This window comes from Rhinoraja longicauda, chromosome 4 (genome assembly GCF_053455715.1).
Source record: "Rhinoraja longicauda isolate Sanriku21f chromosome 4, sRhiLon1.1, whole genome shotgun sequence".
NCBI classification, from domain to species: Eukaryota; Metazoa; Chordata; class Chondrichthyes; order Rajiformes; family Arhynchobatidae; genus Rhinoraja; species Rhinoraja longicauda.
Genome location: NC_135956.1, coordinates 64,873,282 through 64,896,770, shown reverse-complemented (window position 1 = coordinate 64,896,770; position 23,489 = coordinate 64,873,282). Strand labels below are relative to the sequence as shown.

The 23,489-nt window shown below is 41.8% G+C and overlaps 1 protein-coding gene across 5 annotated transcripts in view; it reads right to left on the bottom strand.

Annotated features, from left to right (window-relative positions):
• The window catches only part of oxr1a (oxidation resistance 1a), a 279,319-nt gene that overhangs the window by 217,673 nt on the left and 38,157 nt on the right, over positions 1-23,489 (bottom strand). For 4 of the 5 annotated variants that reach the window (XM_078397885.1, XM_078397884.1, XM_078397888.1 and 1 more), the window contains one exon: positions 12,404-12,489. In XM_078397885.1, the coding sequence (XP_078254011.1) occupies positions 12,404-12,420 (17 nt within the window). In that variant the 5' untranslated portion in view covers positions 12,421-12,489. Of the gene's footprint in view, positions 1-12,403; positions 12,490-14,408; positions 14,530-23,489 lie in introns of those variants that run through there. The other variant, XM_078397886.1, reaches the window with a different exon arrangement.

The window sequence follows — 23,489 nt, the reverse complement described above, 5'->3', positions numbered from 1 at the left end:
TCCCTCTAGTCTTGCTGTCCCCTACTACATCCTATCTTTGTCCCACCCCCTCCCCTGACATCAGTCTGAAGAAGGGTCTCGACCCGAAATGTCGCCCATTCCTTTTCTCCAGAGATGGTGCCTGGCCTGTTGAGTTACTCCAGCATTTTTTGTCTACCTTCTAGAATATTGTAGGTATCGCAAAATGCTGGAGTAACTCAGCAGGTCAGGCAGCATCTTGGAGAGAAGGAATGGGTGACGTTTCGGGTCGTGACCCTTCTTCAGACTATATTGTGTGTTCAGTTCTGGGCACTATGTTGTATGAAAGATATTGTCAAGCTTGAAAGGGTTCAGAAAAGTGTTACGAGTATGTTGCCAGGACTAGAGGGTGTGAGCTTTCGGGAGAGGTTGAGTAGGCTGGGTCTCTATTCCATGGAGCACAGGAGGATGATGGGTAATCTTATAGAGGTGTACAAAATCATGAGAGGAATAGATCGGGTAGATGCTCAGAGTCTCTTGCCCAGAGGACCAGAGCACATAGGTTCAAGGTGAGGGGGAAAAGATTTCATTGGAATCCGAGGGGTAATTTTTCACACAAAGGGTTGTGGGTGTATGGAACAAGCTGTCAGATGAGGTAATTGAGGCTGGGACTATCCCATCATTTAAGAAACAGTTAGACAGGTGCATGGATAGGACAGGTTTGGAGGGATATGGACCAAGCGCAGGCAAGTGGGACTAGTGTAGCTGGGACATTGTTGGCCGGCGTGGGCAAGTTGGGCCAAAGGGCCTGTTTCCATACTGCATCACTCTATGACTCTTTGACTACGTCTCTTAAATGACCTTACCATATATGCCTCCATCACCACCCCTGGCAGTGCATTCCAGGCACCCTCCACTTTGTGCGCGAAAAAAATTTGCCCCGCACATTTCCTTTAAACTCTGGCCCTATGCCCCTCTAGTCTTTGTCATTTCCACCCTGGGGATAAAAAGCTGATGCATTCAAGGGCTGCAGCAAATGGCTGGTCATTGGATCTACAGATGGAGGAGTGAGCAGTATGGTATTTTGAAATTGTTGCTTTTTAAAGAATGTTTTTTGTTTTACATCAACGGATGCAGTAAGTGCCTTAAAATCATTCTTTAGCTGCAATCAAGTTTCATTCCTACTTAACCAGTTCTTCAGAACTTGCCTTTAATCCTTTAAATAACATTATGGATTTGAAGCAAGTGAGATTCCTGAGGTAGAGGTGCATTTTATTTCTATGCTCATTGTTATTTCTGTGAATTTTATTGCATGGATAGTGCAAGGCTTCAATCAATCCTCTAGATGAATTTATATTTTGAAGCAATTTAAATATACTTTTGGTACAATGATAATAATTTCAGAAAAAAAAAAAAACCTGCAGATATGGAAACTGAATAAAGTATAAAATGGTGTTTAGGCAGCACCTGCAGAGAGGGAAAACGTTTGTTTCAGTCAATTCTGCTTTCTCTCAGAGTTTTGATTCATGATAAGTTACACAATATTGGGACAGAAAGGGTCACTGCAGGATGCAGAGAATGAGAGCTCATTCACAGCAGTGGGCAAGAAATTCAAACCCAGGAAAAATGGCAGGATTAAAAATATATAATGATCCTTAGAAGAGGCATTGGAAGAGAATTCCACAGAGGAAATCTGTGGAATTCTCTGCCTCAGAGGGCAGTGGAGGCCAATTCTCTGAATACATTCAAGAGAGAGCTAGATAGAGCTCTTAAGGATAGCGGAGTCAGGGGGTATGGGGAGAAAGCAGGAATGGGGTACTGATTGAGAATGATCAGCCATGATCACATTGAATGGCGGTGCTGGCTCGAAGGGCCGAATGGCCTACTCCTGCACCTATTGTCTATTGTCAATTCATACTCTGAGTGCAAATGTGGCATCCATTCGTGATGCTGCAGATTATTAAACAACAGTGAGACATTTGAAGCTGTGCTCAGAATGATGGAAATTCCCCGTCAAGTTCATCCCTGACTGAGCACGTGAAACTACCGGAAACATTGAGCAGACTTTGAAAAAACAAATAGACAAATGCAAAGCAAATCAGGCTGACAAGCTGTAGACACAAGTTGTCACATAGGGTTATGGTATGGTGGCAAAAGACCGAGGGTGGAATCAGGAGCTTTTCATGTGTGCATTAAGAGAGTTTTATTTGTGTAGCAAGTTGACATGATTTATACGGCTGGTAAATTTAGATTCAAGAATAACTTTCAAGGAGAATTGAATATCATGGAACAGAAGGACATTACAAGACAACCAGGGAAGACAAGTTAAATGAAAGTTATTTTAAAGTATTTCAATGACCTAGAGCAGTGCGAATAAACTGATCACAGCTGCTCAAAAAATTCTGGATACATTTACTTTGGTAGAATAGTGTAGGGTGCGGAGAGCAGGGTAGGGATAGGTAAGGGGTGGGGGTTGTTAACTAAGTGACTAAGTGAAACGGGATATGTTCTGATCCTGAGCTGGAGTGTGTTGTGGTTCATTAATATTTGATAAGCAACTGCAGGACAGAACGCCAATCACATGAACACGAATGAAGGCAATTAGAGAGGGCAAATTCTATTTCCTTAAGAATGATAACCTTGCCAACTCTGATAGGGGGTTGTCAGCTGAGTATTTCCAACATTGTTTTATGCTTCAGTTTTCTCACATCTGTTGTATGTCTCTCACAGTTCCTTTGTTTTGTTTTTAACTTCTCTAATTTCCTTCATTCATCCATTAACTGACAAGTTCAAAAGCAATTGTGGACGACCTTAGTCGCCGCACTGTCACAAATATTCCTTTTGTTTTCTCCAATCCTCCCCATCTTTGCAACCTAAAACACAATTGTTTTCTCACATGAAAAATATAAAAATGTCAGATATCTGAATTATAAATGAAAATGCAGGAAACAGTCAACAGGTTGTTCAGCAACTGTGGAAAGAGAAACTCAGAGTTATTCAGACCTCTCATCAGAATTGGAAAAGAGAGGAAAGAAGTTTAAGTTGCAGAGAGGGTGAGGGTTTGATGGCTATGACAAAGGGAATACCCCTCAGAAGAGAAGGCCAAGGATGTCCAGGGGATTCCAATGTTTTCAGAAGTGTCCATTCAATAGATTAACGAGGGCAATTAGAAAGAGAAAAAAAAGGCATCTTACAACTGTGAAATATTGAACCAAAAAAACAAAACTGAGCAATATTGACAAAACCCTTCTCCATAACTCCTCCCAGATTGAAGATGAATAGTGACACAAGAGACTGCAGATACTGGTTTCTCAGGCAAAATAAAGCGCTGGTGGGACTCAACTGGTCAGGCAATATCTGTGATGGGAAATGGACAGATAATGTTTTGGGTCATGAAAAGAAGACATCAGATAAAGTAAGAAGAGGAGGAGTAAAATGTCAGGCTGTGGGGAGGGAAATGGGTGAAAGGAATTGGAGAGTTCAAAAAAAAGTGGTAGGATAGAAAGGAAAACCAGAGTTGGGTTAGGAGGTGAGAGCAAGGAGCATGAGCAATAAAGTGTTATGGAGGCTTTGTGAGAACTTGACATTGAAGATAAGCTGAAGGGGTAAGCAAAGCTCGGAAATGTAATCATGTCCAGTCTTTTCGTTGACTGGATAGCACATTACAAAAAAGCTTTTCACTGTACCTTGGTACTCGTGACAATAATAAACTAAACCAAGCTAAACAGATGTCCCATTTCCTTCAAATGGTCTCCCCATCAAGTTCTCAAATTTCCTCTCCAATACCATCAAAATTGGACTCAATTTAGGAACTCAATTAGTGGGCCAATTCTGTCCTTCACCATTCTATTTTAAAACTAATGGAACTAAAGTCACTGGTCCCAATGTGCTCCTCCATTAACATGTCAGTCACCTGCTCTGCCTTATTTCCCAAGAGGAGGATGAGTTTTTTCCCCTTTTGAGTAGGGCCATTGACATTCTGATTTAAAAGGTTGCCTAAAAAAACTTAACATATTCCACCTTATCCAAGCCCTTGACACTGTAACTGATATTTAGAAAGTTAAAATACCCCACTTTTAAAACCCTATTATTCTTGCAACCATCTGTGATCACCCTACACATTTCCTTCACTAATTCCCACTAACTATTGAAGAATAGCCCATCAAAGTGATCACTCCCCTCTTATTTCCCACTTCCACCCAAATAACCTGACTGGACAATCCCCCATGAATATCTTCTTGAGGTACCACCATGATGTTCTCCCAATTCAAAACAACTCCCCCCTACTCTCTTACCTTCACCTTTATCGCTCTTGCAACTTTTGTACCGAAGAACATTGAGTGCCCAGGCTGCTCATCCTCAACCACATTTCCATAACAGCTATGATAACCCAGTCCCATCTTCCTATCTATGCCCCGAGTTCTGCCTTGCCTGTTGGGCCTCTTGCACTGAAATAAATGCTGTTTGATCCAAAAGTCTCCCCTCACTCCTTATGCTCCTGCCCATCCTGTCTATTGAATTTGCTCTCTTTCATTTATGCATTTGACTCAACCTTCTCATCTGTCTCACGACCACTTTCATCTCAACCCCTGCCAAACTTGTTTAAGCTTCTCCGGGTAGCATGAGCAAATTTCCCCATCAGAATATTGATTCCAGTTCAGGTGCAATCAGTTCCTTTGGTGTCGGACACCCTGGCAGCAGAAGAGACCCCAATGATCCAAAATGACTACACCCTGACACCTACACCAGCTCCTTAGCCATGTATTTATCTGTCCCATCCTCCTATTCTAATCCTCATTAGCATGTGGCACTGCAAGTAATCCAAAAGTTACCCCCTTCTTTTCCCTCTAGAAAAAAAACTCACCTCTTTTTCTCCTTATCACATTGGTTCCAATATGTACAACAATAACTGACTGGTCACCCCCCACACTTAAGAATCTTCTACAATAGTTCAGTGACATCCTTGATCGTGGCACCCGGGTGGCAACACACTATCGTGGTATCTCGCTCACAGCCACGTAGTTTAATTCCTTTTCCCCTCACTATCTACTCTCCTCTCCTCTAGCTCTCTCTGACTCCACTCTTCTCTGCTGTGCATAAGAACCAATCATGGAGTCACGGACCTGGCTACTGCTGCGGATGCTGCTCTACACTGAAGGGCCATGCCTGCCACCCAACAGTTCCCAAGATGGTGAATGTGTTATTTAGGAGGAATGATCACAGAGGAATCCTGACTCCCCCCTCTACCACTCTTCGTGGTCACCCAACTACCTGCTGCCAGCACTTGCGTACGAGCACCTCACAAAAACGCCCACCTGTGATCCTCTTAGCATCACAAATGCTTCTGAATTACTGCAGTTGCAGCTCCAGCCACAGCGTGTTCAGTCAGGAGCAGCTGGATGCACTTTCTTCCCCCTCTTACTGCTCTGCAGTCACATAAAAACATTTCGACAGGTTCATGGATGGCAAAGGTTTGGAGGGATATGGGCCAAATGCAGGCAAATGGGACTAGCTCAGGAATATACCTTGGTCACCATGGCCAATTTGGGTTGAAGAGCCCATTTCATGTGCTGTACTGTTCGACATGTACCTTATGCACAGGAACAGGCCATTTGGCTCATGATGTCCGTCAACCATGATGCCAAATTAAACTAATCCCTCTATTCCCTGCTAACTCTTGTGCATAGCACCTCGGTACTAAAGGTTACCACCATTTCATGCTGCTAAGTGAAAATGTGGCACCTATTTACCCTTCTAATACAGTCTGAGAATCTGAATTAAATTACATAACAAAAGATCCAATTGTACTCAAAACAATCTCATGATTCTTTTCACCCTGTCTCCAGTAAAAAGTCTATCCCCTACTCCCAATTCCTCCGTTTATGTCGCATCTGCGCCCAGGATGAGGTGTTTCACACTAGGGCATCGGAGATGTCCTCATTCTTTAGGAAACGGGGCTTCCCCGCTTCCATTATAGATGAGGCTCTCACTAGGGCCTCCTCTTTATCCCGCAGCTCTGCTCTTGCTCCCCCGCTCCCAGTTCGTAACAAGGATAGAGTCCCCTATGTCCTCACCTTCCACCTCATCAGCCAGCGTATACAACAAATTATCCTTCAACATTTCCGTCACCTCCAATGGGATCCCACTACTGGCCACATCTTCCCATCTCCTCCCCTTTCTGCTTTCCGCAGAGACCGTTACCTCCGTAACTCCCTGGTCCACTCGTCCCTTCCCACCCAAACTATCCCTCCCTAGGTACTTTCCCCTGCAACCGCAGGAGATGCAACACCTGTCCCTTTACCTCCCCCCTCAACTCCATCCAAGGACCCAAACAGTCTTTCCAGGTGAGGCAGAGGTTCACCTGCACCTCCTCCAACCTCATCTATTGTATCCGCTGTTCCAGATGTCAACTTCTCTACATCGGCGAGACCAAACGCAGGCTCGGCGATCGTTTAGCTCAACACCTTCGCTCAGTCCGCCTTAACCAACCTGACCTACCGGTGGCTCAGCACTTCAACTCCCCCTCCCACTCCCAGTCTGATCTTTCTGTCATGGGCCTCCTCCATTGTCATAGTGAGGCCCACCGCAAATTGGAGAAACAGCACCTCATATTTGGCTTGGGCAGCTTACACCCCAGTGGTATGAACATTGATTTCTCTAACTTTAAATAGCTCCTCTGTCCCTCCCTTTCCCCTCCCCTTCCCCGTTCTCCCACTGTCTTCCTGTCTTCAACCACATCCTCTCTTTGTCCCGCCCCCCCCCGACATCAGTCTGAAGAAGGGTCTCGACCTGAAACGTCACCCATTCCTTCTCTCCTGAGATGCTGCCTGACCCACTGAGTTATTCCAGCTTTTTCTGATACCTTCAATCATGATTATAATATTCACCAGACTCCCATCTTCCTGCATTATGTCCCCAGCCCTACGATCACAGCTTTTCAAAATATACACTCACGTGCTGTTTATATGTCATACGGGTTTCTGCTTGTGCTATCCTTTCAGGCAGCCAGAACCAAACTCTCAGGAAAAAAAAACTTTCCCATTCCATTGCTGCAATGTGTACCTTCACTACAAGATGGACAACAGCTAACAGATACTGGAGCTACTAAGAAGGGTCTTGACCCGAAAGGTCACCTATTCCTTTCCTCCAGAGTTGCTTGATAAATATTTTTATTAAACATAAGTACATATTAATAAAATATACTTATCACATACATTCGTAATATTATTAATATTAACAATTATGTCTTATATATTTCTATACTTTTTTCCCCAGAGAGGGAAAGATAGAGAAAAATAAAATAAAAATAAGAAATCCAAATTGGAGAAATGAATGGAGTATTAAAAAAGTTATCTATCATTGGAGATATATCCATGATTTATTATACATAATTCTTCCTCCATTCCATTATTCAGGCCACAGTCAGGTCCTCGCACCAAGCCATTTTGACCCTTTAAATATGCAATAAATGGAGACCATATTCCTCTGAAAAGATTCAACCTGTCCATTAGTACAAGTCTCAATCTTTCCAGATGAAGTGTCTCCGACATTCCTGTAATCCACATTTTAATTGTGGGGGATGTAGGACCTTTCCAGAATTTCAATATTAATTTTTTCCCAATTATTAAACTATAATCAATAAAAATTCTTTGATTCATTGTTATTAATTGATCTGTTTCTAATATTCCCAGTATTATTAAGTTTGAGTCAGGGATCAGCTTCATATTAACAACATTCGAAATTATTTTAAATATTTCTGTCCAGAATTTAGTGATTTTTTCACAGTTTGTGAATATGTGCGTTAAGTTAGCTTCCAATTGCTGACATTTGTCACAAATGGCAGATATATTTGGAAAAATACTATGTAATTTAGTTTTTGAATAATGTAGTCTATGTAATATTTTAAATTGTATAAGAGAGTGTCTAGCATTTAGCGAACAGTGATGTATGTGTTGTAAACTTTCATCCCATATATCAGGTCTAATAATTTGACCTAATTCATTTTCCCATGATTGTCTATATATTTCTGTCCTTGGAGCGTCGTTTTCCAGTAAAATATTATAAATATATGATATCAATTTTTCTGTATTTGGGTGTTTATTTAGACATTCATCTAAAATCTCTGCCTTTCTATTTCTAATTTCATGTGTATTTGCTTTTACATAATCTCTAATTTGTAAATATCTAAAGTAATCTTTTGAATGTAATCCATAAATTTGTTGTAATTCTTGAAATGAAAGGAAATTTTTTTCCCTATAGAGATCTCCCATCTTATTAATTCCACAGTTTTTCCATTGTAAAAAACCTTTATCTATCATTGAAGGTTTAAATGTGATGTTATTTACAATAGTAAGAGCTAGTGGTATACATTCCAATTTTAATGTTTTCTTTATTTGTTTCCAAATACGTATTCCACTATCTATTATAAGGTTTTCACTATAGGTTTTCTTACTTATTTTATTATTGGCGAATAAAATCGAACTAATTTCAAAGGGCGAACAATCTTCTTTTTCCATTTTTAACCAGGTTGGTTGTTTATCTGTCTCTACTAACCAAAAGTTAATATTTTTAATATTGACTGCCCAATAATAAAACATAAAGTTTGGTAGAGCTAGACCTCCATTTATTTTTGGTTTACATAAGTGTTTTTTTTTAATTCTATGGCTCTTATAATCCCAGATAAAGTTAGTGACTATGGAATCAATCTTTTTAAAAACAATTTTAGGAAGATATATCGGAATCAGTTGGAAAAGATATAATAATTGTGGAAGAAAAATCATTTTTATTGCATTAATTCTACCTATCATTGAGATTGGTAATGTTTTCCAATATAAAATATTTTTATTTAATTTATTCAATAAGAGCGGAAAATTAGATTTAAATAAAGAATCAAATCTTTTTGTTACATAAATTCCAAGATATTTTATTTTTTCGTTTGCTATCTTAAAAGGAAAGTGTTGTAATATATGTAGATTATTTACCCTTATCGGCATAAGTTCACTTTTATTCCAATTAATACTATATCCTGAATATGATCCAAATTCAGTTATTAATTTTAGTAAATTTGGAATACTAATTTCCGGGTTTGTGATATAAAGTAATACATCATCCGCATATAAAGAAATTTTATTTTCAGTATTTGTGGTGTCATATCCATATATTTCAGGATGTGTTCTCACCCGTTGAGCTAAAGGTTCTAATGCAAGTGCAAACAATAGTGGGGATAAAGGGCAACCCTGTCTGCAGCCTCGAAATAGATTAAATTTATTTGATAGTATTTGATTTGTTATTATTCTAGCTGTTGGATTGGTATATAATAATTTAACCCAAGTGATAAACTTCTCTCCCAAATTAAAAAATTCCATAACCGAAAACAAATAAGACCATTCCACTTGGTCAAAGGCTTTCTCCGCATCTAACGAAATAATTACTAAGTCTTTATTAATACCTCTTTTCGAATATATAATATTATATAATCGTCTGAGGTTATATGAGGAATATCGTTTTGGTATAAATCCTGTTTGATCGGGATGAATTAGTTTATTAATAACTGTGCTTAATCTTTGTGCTAATATTTTCGTTAGTATCTTTTGATCAGTATTTAAAAGAGCTATAGCTCTATATGATCCTGGGTCCTCCAGATCTTTGTCTATTTTAGGTATAAGTGTTATAATAGATTCATTTAACGTTTCTGGTAGTTTCTGATAAGTATAGATATTTTCATAAAGTATCTTCAGACGTGGTGTGATCAGATCATAAAATGTTTTATAAAATTCCGAACCGATACCATCTGGTCCCGGTGTTTTACCATTTTTTAATGATCTGATAGATTCTTCAACTTCTTTTACTGAAATTTCCGCATTTAGTGATTCTCTATTTTGTAAATCCAACCCCTTCAGATTACATTTTTTTAAAAATGCTTCTATTCCTATCCTATTTTCTGTCGTTTTAGCTGAATATAGATTTTTATAATATTGCAGAAATCTCTCATTAATATCTTTAGGTTGTACTAAAGGTTCGCCAGTATGTGATTTAATCCTATGGATTATTTTTTCTCCTTCCATCTTTCTAAGTTGACGAGCCAGTAATTTATGAGGTTTATCTCCAAATTCAAATTGTAATTGTTTGGTGTATTGGTAATGTTTTACGACTTGATCTGAGTATATTTTATTTAATTTATATTTCAGTGCAGCGATTTTATTATGTATTATTATAGATGGATTAGCAGCGTTCTCTGTATCTAATTGTTTAATCTCCTTTTCTAATTCCTGTTGTTCCCTCCGATTCTTTTTATTATAGAATGCTTGAGAAGACATCATAATTCCACGGACATATGCTTTAAAAGTTTCCCATAGTAGGGCAGAAGATATTTCCGGTTTATCATTTATTTCGAAAAAAATCTTAATCTGTTTGATAATATATTCCTGAGTTGTTTTATTTTTTAATATTTGTGGGTTAAATCTCCATTGTCCCCGTTTTTCCATTTTACCATTTATTTTAATCATAAATGTTAAAGGTGCATGATCTGAGATTGTAATATTATGGTATTTTGAATTATAAGTGAGTGAGATAAGTTTAGCGTCGACCAAAAAATAATCTATTCTTGAATAGGTTTTATGTACAGGTGAATAAAATGAGTATTCTCGTCCAGTTGGGTTTTCCACTCTCCAAACATCTTTAATATTACTAGTATCCATATATGCATTTAATAAGTCACTGGAATGTGATTTGGTTTTCCTTTGTCTTGTTGATCTGTCTAAATAGGAATCTAAAGTACAATTTAAATCTCCTCCAATTACTAAGTTATGTTGTGCTATTTCCGGAATGCAGTTAAATATTTTCTTAAAGAACAGTGGACTATCAAAGTTTGGTCCATATACATTGACAAAAATCATTTTTTGTGCATTTAATTCTCCTATTACAATAATGTATCTGCCATCCTTATCGGTTATAGTTGATGTATGTTTGAATAAAGTACCTTTCCGAGAGTTGCTGTCTGACCCACTGGGTTACTCCAGCTTTTTGTGTCTATCTTCAGTTTAAACCAGCATCTGCAATTTCTTCCTACTCTAGAGCTATTGCTCTTGCTGCAGAGCAACCGCCAAAACCATGATCCCACCATCTCAAAGGACAAGGGCAGGAAGAGTACTACAACATTGCAGGAATATGGCTGTCAAGGAATGACCCATAGGCTGCCATTGATGCCACATCATACACACATTAATTTGAAAAGACAACTGCTAGATTGGTCTATTTCAATGTTTATTTTTGGGTGAACCATTGGTACACAATGATCAAGTTGACAAGTAGTGTACCATGGGGAATGAAGCTGGGACCTTTGCTATTTGTAACAAATATTAGTAACTTGGACAAGAAAATAGGAGGTATGATTGGTAAGTCTGAAGATGACATGAAAATTGTTGAGGGTGTGACTAGGGTAGATAGTTAGTATCTTTTTACATGGTCAGGGTATCAAAATCAAAAGGGCATACATTGAAGGTAAGAGGAAAGAGTTTTAAAAGGAACTAGACCAAGTGGACCCGTTGGGCCCAAACCTCTCCTGCATTGGTGCAGCACCCTCTCCTCCCCCCTCTTCCCCTCTTCCCCTCTTCCCCTCCCCTCCTCCTCCCCTCCTCCTCCCTCCCCCTCCCCTTCCCCTCCCCCACACTCCATCCCCCTCAACCCCCCTCCCTCCCTAGGAGATAGATTTAAACTTTAAAATGTGAACAGCTTTAAAAATATAACACTGATTTCAATGAAATTTCTTCCATTAGCACCAAAGGGACGACGGTGAGTAAGGTGGGCCTAAAATTGTCGCGCCATCGTGTACCGTTTTGGCTGTAGTTCAGGAACAAACAAACAAACGAGAGTTTTAGTATATAGATGTGAGTGGAGAGTACATTTTTCACAGAGAATGATTGATACTTGGAACACAATGACAGAGGAGGCAGTGGAATCAAATATGATCACTATGTTTCGGAGCCATCTCGAGAGGCACTCGAATGGGCAAGGCACAGAAGAATAAGGACCAAGAGCAAGCAAATCAAATTTGTGGAGATCGGCAAAAAGATCAACAAGGATGTGGTGGGCTGATGGGCCCGTTTCTGTGCTACACTATAGATTAGCTCACCCAAGCTATACACACTGTACAGACATTACCTTTTATTGAAGAATGAGATGCAAGAAACTACAGATGCTAGAATCTTGAGCAAAAAAACAAAGTGCAAGGGGATCTCAGTGGGTCAGGCAGGGATCTGTGGAGGGAATGGACAGTTGACATCCATAGATGCTGCCTGACCCATTGAGTTCTTCCAGGAGGAATGTTCAAAATAATTCAAATTCCAAAAATATACGATAAACAATATTTTTGCAATATTTCTTTATTTATAACTGTAGCAGGTTAATATGCGGTTACTTCTACAAGTAAAATGTTTAACCAACTGACCTTTTGGTGCTGAACATTTTGACAACGCTTTCATCTAAGATTTGGATCTCATGGATAGGGTCGGTGCATCACCACCTTCAATTAGCCTGATAAGAAAAAGGAAACATTTAAAAGAATGACACTGGAATTTGCAGCATTTTTGCTTTTCTTCCATGTACACTAGACAAACCAATGAAATGTACTTATTATTATAGAAACCGGAAGCAGATTGAGAATGGTGATATGGTTTATTGCCCCATTTCTTGCACACTGCCATTGCAAATTATTTCTGCATTCTATGTCTTAATTCATTCAAGAGTGTTATTTCCAGGAAAATTGTCCATTGAAATATTTGTTTGGCATGTCAAATCTATCAATGTAACATTAAACCAGCCTAGTTGACAGCACCAGCTTCATTTGAAAAATGGCATCTCCTCTGACCTTGAATCAACTTCCCCACCCGTGTTAGTACTTCTAACCTCAGAGATGTGTGTGTGCACGTTCATGTGTGTATGTGTAAGCGTATATGTACACACACATGCATATATATATATGTGTACACACACACACACACACACACACACACACACGAGCAAGTTCTAATCTGTATTCTTATCAGAGTGCAGCTTTTATACGAACCTAGCTAGACACAGATACAGGCAGCAATGATGACACTAAATAACCTTGCATAACTAAGACTTTGCATCAACATATCACATTCATTCTCAATACTTATTTCTCCAGTGATAATCAGTGCAGCTGATACAATGAGATGGCATTTTATCCAAATGTTACAGCCGTTGTGGGAAGAGAGCACCATGTATCATTCTGAATAAAGCTCCAATTTGTGGATCAAGCTCACAGTGAGATTTTAGACCTGCTGTGCGCTTGTTGTGCTCGGGGAGGGAAGCAGAGACTAGGATGTTTTTTAATGCAGCTGCAATAGTTTAAAATGTGTTACAGTTGTTTGCTGCTTTGGAAATGAAGTGAGTCACATTAGCGCAAAACTGACTGGTTTGTTCATACTGCTATATGAAGGGATGTGTCAAAGAAGAGCCACATCGTTCAGTACCGCAGTGCAGAATATAGGCAGGAGTTTTCATTAATGTACTTCACATGGAGACAGATATGTGAAGAGTTTCTGAGCAACACAAACATCTGAGACGAATATTCAATACTTCTTTATGGAACATTCATGATAAAGAATGCAGACAGGCTACCAGAAGAAATTGTCATAGCAGTCCTTTCGTTTTAAATAGTACAGAAGCCAATTTGCTCACAATGTTGTCTTCAAATCACAAAGATATATTTGGAACACCACTCACACTACTTGCAAGCAGAGTAGTGCAGACGAGGCAGCTGCTGACGTCAATTCCTCTGCAACACTGATCTAATACCTGCTCTGACAAATTGAGCCACACCAATCTAGTTGACGCACTCTGTGAACCTCACAGAAAATCAAGTCATGGGATACGAAGGGCTTTCTGCTGCTCACCACCCATCCATTCAACCTGGCCTATTTAAAGAAATCGCAATTACATGCAGGTTTGTTGGGTATCAAGCAAGAAGTCTAAATATTCAGCAGACATGTACTGGGTTGCATATTTCAAGAAAGGCAAGTGAAAAGATGGGTGCTCTGGGAAGAAATGAGATTTTAATTGTAGTCCCTCTGCCAGACCTGGAGGAGGAGTTGTTCATGGACTGAAGGTTGCAATAAGAGACTGAAGGAGGGTTCTCCAATCAGGAATCCATACGGCAAAGCCACAAATTACCACATACGCCTTCCATTTACAATAATCATGATGGCTTTCATTCAATGAAGAGTTATTAAAAAGAACAATTACTGGCTGAATGTTCACCTTGCACAATTTGCATGATTAATTCAGTCTCAGCCAACCAACAGGTGCCTATCATGCACAAACCACCATAGCATCACAGTGAACAGCTCTTCATATGCAATGCTTGGATCTGACTCCATTATGTCCCTGCAGCACAATACGCATATTGAAATTTCCAATTTTCTTACCTCCTGTGCTCCCCTCTCTCTCCTTCCAATTTACTTCCCGTTCTCTCAGTTGTGTCCCCTTTTCCGTATTCTCCCCCCGACTCCCACCTCACATTTGCATCACTCTCTCTCTCTCTCTTGGTTCCATCCCCCTCTTGCTCCAGCCTGTGAGCTCTGACGGTGACTAATGAGAACTATAAATGTACTCCAATGCAAAGTTACCCTAAAAAGATTACAAAAATAACGAGCTTTACATTTATTTACTCATGTGTGCAGAAAGAGAATAGGCACGGATAAGTTTGTGCAAGGACTCTTGAACCTCCAGTAATTTGATGCTACTTCTCTGTTTACATGTTAAAGGAGACGGCAAAACCAGACAAGTGGAGGAACTATCAATTTTAAGTTCTGTATTATAATTAAGAAGTGTTGTACAAAATTGTTAATGCGTGTGGAATGAAAATTGGGGCTGAAATGAGTTTTCCAAGTAACTGTTTTTCTTTTCTATTGCCAGTTCATTTGACACCATCAAAAAGGAAAACACCCCTTGGTTGCACAATAATAATTAAAAACAAATACTGAAAAGGGAGAAGATATTATAGTAGAGGTGGAATCATTACAACAGAGGAGGTAGCTGTTTAGTCAACCAAGCCAGTCCATTAATGACTATCGATTGGCTAAATAATGAGCAACAGATAATTAGGCTGGGAGATTATGTGGTCAAGAGACTTAGGTGCAGACATGGCCTACAGAATGTAAGACAAGGCCGCAGAAGGAAAACAGACACAGGAAACAAGCGACCACTTGTGCTCAATCCATCTAGGCCTACTGGATCTCCCAGTTGTTATCCATTTAACCCCCTTTCCCATCCCCATGCTGATCTTTCAGTCTTTGGCCTCCATTGCCGGAGTGAGGCCATATGCAAACAGGTGGAACAGCATCTCATGCTCTGCCGAGTAGCTTACAACCCAACGGTATGAACATTGAATTCTCCAATTTTAGGTAACTCCTCCACCCCACCCCCTTTCTTCCCCCTCTCCTCCCTGTGCCCCACCTGGATGCACCCCCTTCTCTCCCACCTCCAGTTTAAATTCCATTTGGAATATTTTGGAGGACCAAGAACCAAGAACCACCATCCCACATCCCTTTCCCTTCCACCTATATCCCTTCCTCTGTCATCACATTTCGCTTCTTTTCTCCCCTTATCTTACAGCCTTGTCTTCTTTTCATTTCTGACCTCTGTTCACCCATCTGTTAATCAACGCCATCTGCATGCAACAGGTTTTGTCCCCCCTTCCCCTCTCTTTCCAGCTTCCTTCTATTATGATTAGGCTGAGGAACAGTCCTGTTCTGAAACGTTATCTATCCATGTCTTCCAGAGATGTTGCCTGACCAGAGTAACTCCAGGTATTTCTTTCTTACTGAAGAAAATCATTGGAAAGAATAACACTTGAGTGAGACACAGCATTTTGCTTCAGATCGAATATGATGGAAATTCATAGGGATGCAATGTAGACTTATATTAATTCAGGTTGCCGCTTGCAATATTACAATACTTCCAGCCAACAGGGGGAATGATGAGGTGCGTGTCAATCATGCGAGTTGCTTGGTCTTGGACAGCATTGAGCTCTTAAACATTGCTGATGCTGCACTCTTCTAGGCAAGTGGAGAGGATTCCATTTGGTGCTGACTTGTGCAAATTGAACTGAACATTCTGCAATCATCGGTGGACATTTCACTTCTGCCTTTACAATGAATGGATGGTTGAAGCACTAATTGAAGATTAGGGAGTGGACAGTGGCCTTTAGTTTATAGATACAGCGCAGAAACAGGCCCTTCGGCCCACCGGGTCCACGCCGACCAGTGATCCCCGCATATTGACATTATCCTACACCCATGAGGGAAATTTTTTACATTTACCAAGCCAATTAACCTACAAACCTGTACGTCTGTGGGAGGAAACCGAAGATCTCGAAGAAAACCTACGCGGTCACGGGGAGAACGTACAAACTCCGTACAGACGGCACTCATGGTCGGGATGGAACCCGGGTCTCCGGCGTTGCATTCGCTGTAAGGCAGCAACTCTACGGCTGCACTACTGTACTCCTGCAATAGTTTCTTGGTATGGAATGATGGATCGCTTTTGTACAAGGTATGAAGCCTAGCATTATTTAGGTTTCTGATGCAACATTCAGTGAAATGTTCCCTTGATATTAAGAGCAGTCGCTCTCCTCTCACCTCCGAAATCCTGCTGCTTGTACTGTGTTTGAGCAAGGCTGTAATGAAATCTGGAGCCCATTGAAAAGGGCAAAATGCAAAACAGGATATAGGCATCTCTCCATTTATGCACCATCTTGCTCTTCTATTCTTCTGAGTGAAGAGGGATAACTTCACATTTCCCCGTGGTCTACCCCATCTGTCAAGTTTTTGTACATTTACCTCTCTGTATCTCTTTACCTTCCCACCTACCTTTACATTTCCAGCAAATATACACTTCATCCATTCAGCAAAGCCATGAATATGGATTGAAAAATAATTAAGGCCTCAGCACTGATCTCTGCGCAATCCCATTACGACCAGTTTTCCAGCTTGTTGTCAAGCAGGGAAGATTTACAAGGATGTTGCAGGGCTGGAGGACCTGAGTTATAAGGAGGTAGCACCTGCCTCTTGCAGCTTGTTCCATACACCCACCACTCCTGCTAAAGAGAGAGGTTGAGTAGGCTGGGTTTCTATTCCTTGGAGCGCAGGAGGATGAGAGGTGATCTTATTGAGGTGTATAAAATCATGAGGAATAGATCGGGTAGATGCACAATCTCTTGTCCAGAGTAGGTGAATCGAGGACCACAGGCCATAGGTTTAAGGTGAAGGGGAAAAGATTTTATAGGAATCTGAGAGGTAACTTTTTCACGCAAAGCGTGGTGGGTGTATGGAGGTGCCAGAGGAGGTAGTTGAAGCAGGGGCGATCCCAACATTTAAGAACAGATAGACAGGTGCATGGATAGGACAGGTTTGGAGCGCTATGGACCAAACACAGGCAGTTGGGACTAGTGTAACTGGGACATGTTGGCCTGTGTGGGCAAGTTGGGCCGAAGGGCCTGTTTCCACACCGTATCACTCAATCATCATTTTCCTGACTCACTATTTTCAGTTCTATCCATGCTAATATATTAAACGTGTGGCATGAGATTATAATTTTGAACATGACCTTTTACTTCAAACAAACTTTTCAAACGTCTATTCACACTCCAGGTACACTACATCACCCAGTTCACTTTTATCCACCCTTCTTAAAGAACTATAGTCAAATACCATTTCCTTTTCATAAAACCACAGTGACTGTCGATTTTTTTAAGATACCTTGCTTCTGCTGGCTTAATGATGGATTCTAGCATTTGCTTTCTACCCTTGTTCAAAGTCGCAACCATTTCCTTATTTTCCATTATTAACTCCCCAGTCTCAGTCGCTATGGGACCAATATTTACCTTGCCTATGTTTATCTTGCGGAAGCACTTATTGTCTGCATTTGTTTTGCTTGCTAGTTAGCTTACTCTCAATCTATTTTTCATCCTTTTATCTTCAATCTATTCTATTCTACTAAAACTCTCATCTTGTTTGTTCCCCACTTCCTGTATGTTTGTGCCGTATGTTTGCGCCATTTGTTGCTTTGTGCGGTTTTCATCCAGAAAAAAACAGTACACAACGGTACAGGAGAGCGCAACAATTTTCGGCCCACCCTACTCACCATTCCACTGAATAAAAGTCTGAATAAATACATTTTTGTTACTTTTTACAAACATTTCACCTCATAAACTTTAATAAATGCGCTTCCCCCTCCTCCCCTGGGAGGGCCAGCGGGAGGACTGGCGCCGGCCCGGCGTGCCCCGCGCCTGACCTTATTCCCGTGGTGCAGCACAGTAGCAGAGGTGGCGGCAGAGGGTCCAACAAGATGGCCGTAGCTGGCGTTCCCTGCCGCTCGCCGCGCATCGCCGCGGATCCGAGGTCAATGGCTTTTCCCTGTTCTCCTTCGCCCACCCACAGCCCCAGGGGACACTCCCTGCCCGCCAACGGGTCCACGCATCGGTAGGGTTACTGGGCCCGGCACGGCCCCGGGGGACACTCCCCGGACCTGTTGGGCCCAAACCTCTCCTGCATTGGTCCAGCACCCTCTCCCCTCCACCCCCCCCTCCCCCCCACTCACACACTCCATCCCCTCTCAACCCTCCCACCTCCCCCACTCGATCCCCCTGAACCCCTTTATCCCTCCCCTCCCCGCTTACCTACTCCATCCCCTCTCAACCCCCCACTTCTCCTCCCTACCGCACCCACTCCATCTGTCCTCAACCCGCTTATCCCCCCCTCCCCTCACTCCTCCTCCCTCAGCCGCGCCCGCAGGGCCACCCGCAGCACAGATTTGCACCTAACAGGTGCACACCCGTCCAGTAGGTTTCTAAAATTTTCTGCAATCTTCTAGCCAACCGCAAATCTTTACAATATTTTTTCCTTTTCTTTCAATCAATCAGTGTTATAAAACACCGTGAAGCAATGTGTGACTACTCCAGCGGAGGGACATCTTTGCACTTTACCCTAAATGCCTTGATTGCATCCCCATGAGCAAAGCTGCCCATGTCCTGAATTACTGAGTTCTGAGATAGGATCTGCAGTAGAAGATGAACAAAAACAACACAAACAATGTTGCTTGACCTCTTTCTAACCAATTCACCTGTTACAGTTGCATCTGTCCACTGATGCATTGGTTGGACTGCACCCTGCACAGTCCTTGTGAAAACAGTCCTGGCCTCAAACTGAGGATTCCATTGCATGGCATCAACATTTTGCAAAATGGGATAGAACATACTTGGTAGCTCAGAGACTGTAATCTTGGAACTCAGTACCCAACAGAAGGGTTGAAGTATTATGATTGCAATGGCTCAAGGTGTCCACCATCTTCTCTGGGGGGATTACAGGTACGCATTAAATGTTGACAACACAGGATACTCACATCCCAAAAATAAAGTTGAATTGATATGGAAGCATGATATAATAATTTGTTACCAAATAAAAATGCACATTAAGGTATCAGGCAAGATATGTCCAATGGAAAACCAGATACATTAAGTATGGAACAAAAATACAGGGAACTCCTATTTATCGGCAGAAGGAGAAATCAAAATCCAGTTTTAGGGATGGCTGAGATTTGTGGTTCAAATATTCTCGATTAACCAGTGACTAAACAATAAGTTTGCCCCTTGCTTTCGAGTCCTCAATCGCAAAGCAAGAAGGTCACTGCATCCCAATTGGGATTTATCATACGGAGCGTTGTTTACCAGGCAGGTGGAAGGCAGCAATATCACTAGAGACATCTAGCAAAAAAAATAGTACAGTAAAATTGCAGAGCTCACTGGAGCAAGAGTAAGATATAGAATGAGTAGTGTAGCTTTTTCACCTGGAGAGCATGGTGTTCCCTAACAAATTCCAGACGATTTTCAATTAACAAAATGCTTGCCAGAAAGAAGTGGGCAGAAAGATCATACTTAAGGTGTTTTAAATTATGTTGTATATTGCTGAATCCCTGCCAAAAATTATATCTTCTACATTGCAGGTCACTGCTGACAGGGTGACAAGAACCTGTGCTGAGGAAAAGTAGCAGAAAGAGCCATCGTCTCAAGATGTGGAACAGGAGGAGAACGTATTGAAACCTCACACAGCACAAATTTAGTAAGTGGCACTACCAGGGAATGGCAAAGTCTAGAAAGTGTACTTCATCAGGGGAGACATGTGTGGCACAATGGGCAGGAGAGCATGGAGAGCCTTGTGTAAACTGGATGGAGGGCTTTCTACACTGTGGTATTGGCCTGCAAGCAATTGCCATCGGGTGAGAACTATGAGAGGGAACCATTCAGGAGAAGACGCAACGGAACACACACTGAGTTTGAGATACGTACCACAGGAACAGGTTCTTTGGCCCAATGTGTCCACACTGACCATCAGGTACTTATTTTCTAGTATTTAGCCAGTATCCTTCTATGCCTTGGTGATCCAAGTGTTCTTCGAGATACTGTTTAAATTTGGTGAGAGTCTGCCACCACCGTCCTTTCAGGCAAGGAGCTCCATAGGCTGGCCTGCAAGGCTGACTGCATGAGGCAATTGAATTGCAGTGGGTCCGAGACCATCATTCCTCGCTGTAGGTTGGAACTGAGAGGAACATGACAAGAAACTAACAGCTGATGGAGAGGTTTCTGCCCCTACAGAGCAGCAGGTGCATTATTTATAAAATGCATTGTGCAAGCTTCTAGGATAGCACCCCACAAACCTGTGACAATAGACAATAGACAATAGACAATAGGTGCAGGAGTAGGCCATTCGGCCCTTCGAGCCAGCACCACCATTCACTGTGATCATGGCTGATCATCCACAATCAGTACTCCATTCCTGCCTTCTCCCCATAACCCCTGACTCCGCTATCTTTAAGAGCTCTATCTAACTCTTTCTTGAAAGCATCCAGAGAATTGGCCTCCACTGCCTTCTGGGGCAGAGAATTCCACAGATTCACAACTCTCTGAGTGATAACGTTTTTCCTCATCTCCGTTCTAAATGGCCTACCCCTTATTCTTAAACTGTGGCCCCTGGTTCTGGACTCCCCCAACATCGGGAACATGTTTCCTGCCTCTAGCGTGTCCAATCCCTTAATAATCCTATATGTTTCAATAAGATCCCCTCTCATCTCATTCCAGTGTATACAAGCCCAGTCGCTCCAATCTTTCAACATATGACAGCCCCGCCATCCCGGGAATTAATCTCGTGAACCTACGCTGCTCTCCCTCAATAGCAAGAATCTCCTTCCTCGAATTTGGAGACCAAAACTGCACACAATACTCCAGGCGTGGTCTCACTAGGGCCCTATACAACTGCAGAAGGACCTCTTTGCTCCTTTACTCAACTCGTCTTGTTATGAAGGTCAACATGCCATGAGCTTTCTTCACTGCCTGCTGAACCTTCACTGCCTGCTGTGACCTCTACCAGGATGAATAATGGCTGAAGGTACATGGGAACACCACACCATTCATTCTGACTTGGAGATGAGCCCAGCAGATGTGTCAGAAATAGATCAGTCTCCAGCGAGCAAATTGCTGTTCTGCATGAAAGGAGAGATGATTCACTTCAGCCATTAGGGAGCCGACATCTATTTTCCCACAAAGTATACACTGAGGTTGGTGAAGTTCAGGAAGCTATAGCAACAGTTCTGCCAGCCAAGCCATAGTGTAATCTATTATTTCCATAAAGCCCCAGTAGTCATGGCGGAAAGTGAGAGAGTCCCGTTGTCTCTTACGGTCTCCCCGGTGACCAATGCCTCTTAGGCCCTTCTCTTGCCAGAGACCCACAACCAAAGCATGTCCCCCAGAGCTTATCATTGACTATTTCAAGACACCCGTCCTAGAATGGGGTAATCCCTCCAGCAGCCAAATGACAGCCACACCTGGCACTGCAGCGTAGTGGTGGAGTTGCTAAATCAACATCAGACACCATGCAAGAGTAACTAGTATTGGGATTGAAATTACAGTTTTAACTTGGCTTTATTTTCATGCAAGTACTTTGCCCTTTGAAATGATTGAAGGACTTTTATTTTGAAAAATAAATACAAATTCTTCAAAACCAATGCCGAGTAAAGCTATTTCATTTGTCTGTTATGTGGAAAGGCCTGTATTTCATGCAGGAAGAGAGACAAAGTGAGTCCTAGTATTTTGACATGTGCTAAACTGAGGTTGATGGTTAATGTTCTAGCTGCTGTAAAGAAAGGATAGAAGTATAGGATCAAAGTAATTTGTTCCTTCATAATATGTGTCCAAAAATGAGTTAATCACCATTTCTAATGTCTATAGACAATAGACAATAGACAATAGGTGCAGGAGTAGGCCATTCAGCCCTTCGAGCCAGCACCGCCATTCAATGCGATCATGGCTGATCACTCTCAATCAGTACCCCGTTCCTGCCTTCTCCCCATACCCCCTCACTCCGCTATCCTTAAGAGCTCTATCCAGCTCTCTCTTGAAAGCATCCAACGAACTGGCCTCCACTGCCTTCTGAGGCAGAGAATTCCACACCTTCACCACCCTCTGACTGAAAAAGTTCTTCCTCATCTCCGTTCTAAATGGCCTACCCCTTATTCTTAAACTGTGGCCCCTTGTTCTGGACTCCCCCAACATTGGGAACATGTTATCTGCCTCTAATGTGTCCAATCCCCTAATTATCTTATATGTTTCAATAAGATCCCCCCTCATCCTTCTAAATTCCAGTGTATACAAGCCCAATCGCTCCAGCCTTTCAACATACGACAGTCCCGCCATTCCGGGAATTAACCTAGTGAACCTACGCTGCACGCCCTCAATAGCAAGAATATCCTTCCTCAAATTTGGAGACCAAAACTGCACACAGTACTCCAGGTGCGGTCTCACCAGGGCCCGGTACAACTGTAGAAGGACCTCTTTGGTCCTATACTCAACTCCTCTTGTTACGAAGGCCAACATTCCATTGGCTTTCTTCACTGCCTGCTGTACCTGCATGCTTCCTTTCATTGACTGATGCACTAGGACACCCAGATCTCGTTGAACTCCCCCTCCTCCTAACTTGACACCATTCACATAATAATCTGCCTTTCTATTCTTACTTCCAAAGTGAATAACCTCACACTTATCTACATTAAACTGCATCTGCCATGTATCCGCCCACTCACACAACCTGTCCAAGTCACCCTGCAGCCTTATGGCATCTTCCTCACAATTCACACTACCCCCCAACTTAGTATCATCTGCAAATTTGCTAATGGTACTTTTAATCCCTTCGTCTAAGTCATTAATGTATATCGTAAATAGCTGGGGTCCCAGCACCGAACCTTGCGATACCCCACTGGTCACTGCCTGCCATTCCGAAAGGGACCCATTTATCCCCACTCTTTGCTTTCTGTCTGTCAACCAATTTTCTATCCATGTCAGTACCCTACCCCCAATACCATGTGCCCTAATTTTGCCCACTAATCTCCTATGTGGGACCTTGTCGAAGGCTTTCTGAAAGTCGAGGTACACCACATCCACTGACTCTCCCTTGTCAATT